The sequence below is a fragment of the Carlito syrichta genome, unplaced genomic scaffold, assembly GCF_000164805.1.
Source record: "Carlito syrichta isolate Samal-C Ts95f unplaced genomic scaffold, Tarsius_syrichta-2.0.1 Scaffold91562, whole genome shotgun sequence".
Taxonomy (NCBI): Eukaryota; Metazoa; Chordata; class Mammalia; order Primates; family Tarsiidae; genus Carlito; species Carlito syrichta.
The window spans coordinates 346222-347781 of record NW_007035658.1 but is presented as its reverse complement, the minus strand read 5'-3'; the positions used below and the strand labels follow the sequence as shown (position 1 = coordinate 347781).

Genomic DNA, 1560 nt, shown 5'->3' with positions numbered 1-1560 from the left:
CATGCCTGTAATTCCGGCTACTCGGAAGGCTGAGGCGGAAGGATCGCCGGAGCCCAGCAGGTCAAGGCTGCGGTGGCTGGGAATGGCCACTGCACTCCAGTCTGGGCGACAGAGTGAGACTCCAACTCAAAAAAATAAAAAATAAAAATAAAAAAATAAAAAAGAAACAAGGTCTTACTCTGTTACCCTGGCTGGAGTGTGGTGGTGTGATCATAGCTTGCTGCAGCCTCAAACTTCTGGTCTTAAGCAATCCTCCCACAGCTGGGATTACAGGAGCATATTACCACGCCCACCTAATACTTTGATTTGTTCTTGTAGAGATGGGTTTTGTTATGTTGCCCAGGCTGGTCTCAAACACCTAGCCTCAAGAAAACCTTCCGCCTCAGCCTCCCAAAGCGCTGGGATTATAAGCATGAGCCACTATGCCCAGCCAATAAAACAAATTTCTTTAGAATCAAAGTCTCATTCTTCAAATTGCATACAAGGAGAACTAGACAGGTTTTAAGATGCTAGAGCTGCTCTCCATAAACAATTTAAATTTTGACTCTTGTGAACCTGATCAAGTATCTCAGAGAAGCTTCCAAAAGTAGAGTCCAGGCTGGGCGTGGTGGCTCAAGCCTGTAATCCCAGCACTTTGGGAGACCAAGGCAAGAGAACTGCCTGAGCCCGCAGGGTCGAGACCATCCTGGGCAACATGGTGAGACCTCATTTCTACAATAAATCTAAAAATTAGCCAGGCATGGTAGCGTGCACCTACAGTTGTGGCTACTGGAAGGCTGAGGCGAAAGGATTGCCTGAGCTCAGCAGGATGACGCTGGGGTGGCCGTGGGCATGCATGTCACTGGGCGACGAAGTGAGATTCCAACTCAAAAAAAAAAGAAAGTACAGTCCATGGCGTTTCATAGTTATCTAGAGTGGTGTGAAATGCAGATTTGTGGGTTCCACACCAGCTTTACTATAGACAAAAATCAACACCAAATTCAAACAATCTCCCCAAATCATATAAGCAAAATATTGGATTTAAATTCTACCTGTAATTCATAGACACGAACAAATTTATCCAGGCAAGCAGTCACCATCACTTTTCCTAGGATATTCACCACAGTCACTGCATGATTGTGACCTTTATAGATACGCACAAGCTCACCAGTCTACAACAGAAGAGAGATAAGTCACTAACTTGCAAGATTTCTTTCTACTTATGATTCTATAATTATTATTTATTTTATTTTAGATTCAAGAGGTACATGTGCAGCTTTGTTATATAGGTATATTGTGTGGTGAGGTTTGGGCTTCTACTGAGCCTACTCCCAGGTAGTGAGCATGGTACTGAGGGGTGGGTTTCCAACCCTTATCCTCCCGACCTCCTTACTTTAGTAGTCCCCAATGCCTGTTGCGCCCATCCTTATGGCTGTGTGTATTCAGTGTTTTGGTTCCACTTATAAGTGAGAACATGCAGTATTCAGTTTTCTGTTTCTGTGATAATTCACTTAGAATGATGACCTCCAGCTGCATCCATGTTGCTGCAAAGGACATGATTCTTTTTTTTTTTTTTTTTTT

At 43.7% G+C, this 1560-nt stretch overlaps 1 protein-coding gene across 4 annotated transcripts in view; it reads right to left on the bottom strand.

Annotated features, from left to right (window-relative positions):
- Positions 1 to 1560, bottom strand: part of ZNF106 (zinc finger protein 106) — a 58395-nt gene that overhangs the window by 4514 nt on the left and 52321 nt on the right. For 3 of the 4 annotated variants that reach the window (XM_008059343.2, XM_021712970.1, XM_021712967.1), the window contains one exon: positions 1032 to 1151. The exons of the other annotated variant lie outside the window; for it this stretch is intronic. In XM_008059343.2, the coding sequence (XP_008057534.1) occupies positions 1032 to 1151 (120 nt within the window). The remainder of the gene's footprint in view (positions 1 to 1031; positions 1152 to 1560) is intronic. 4 annotated transcript variants of the gene reach the window in all.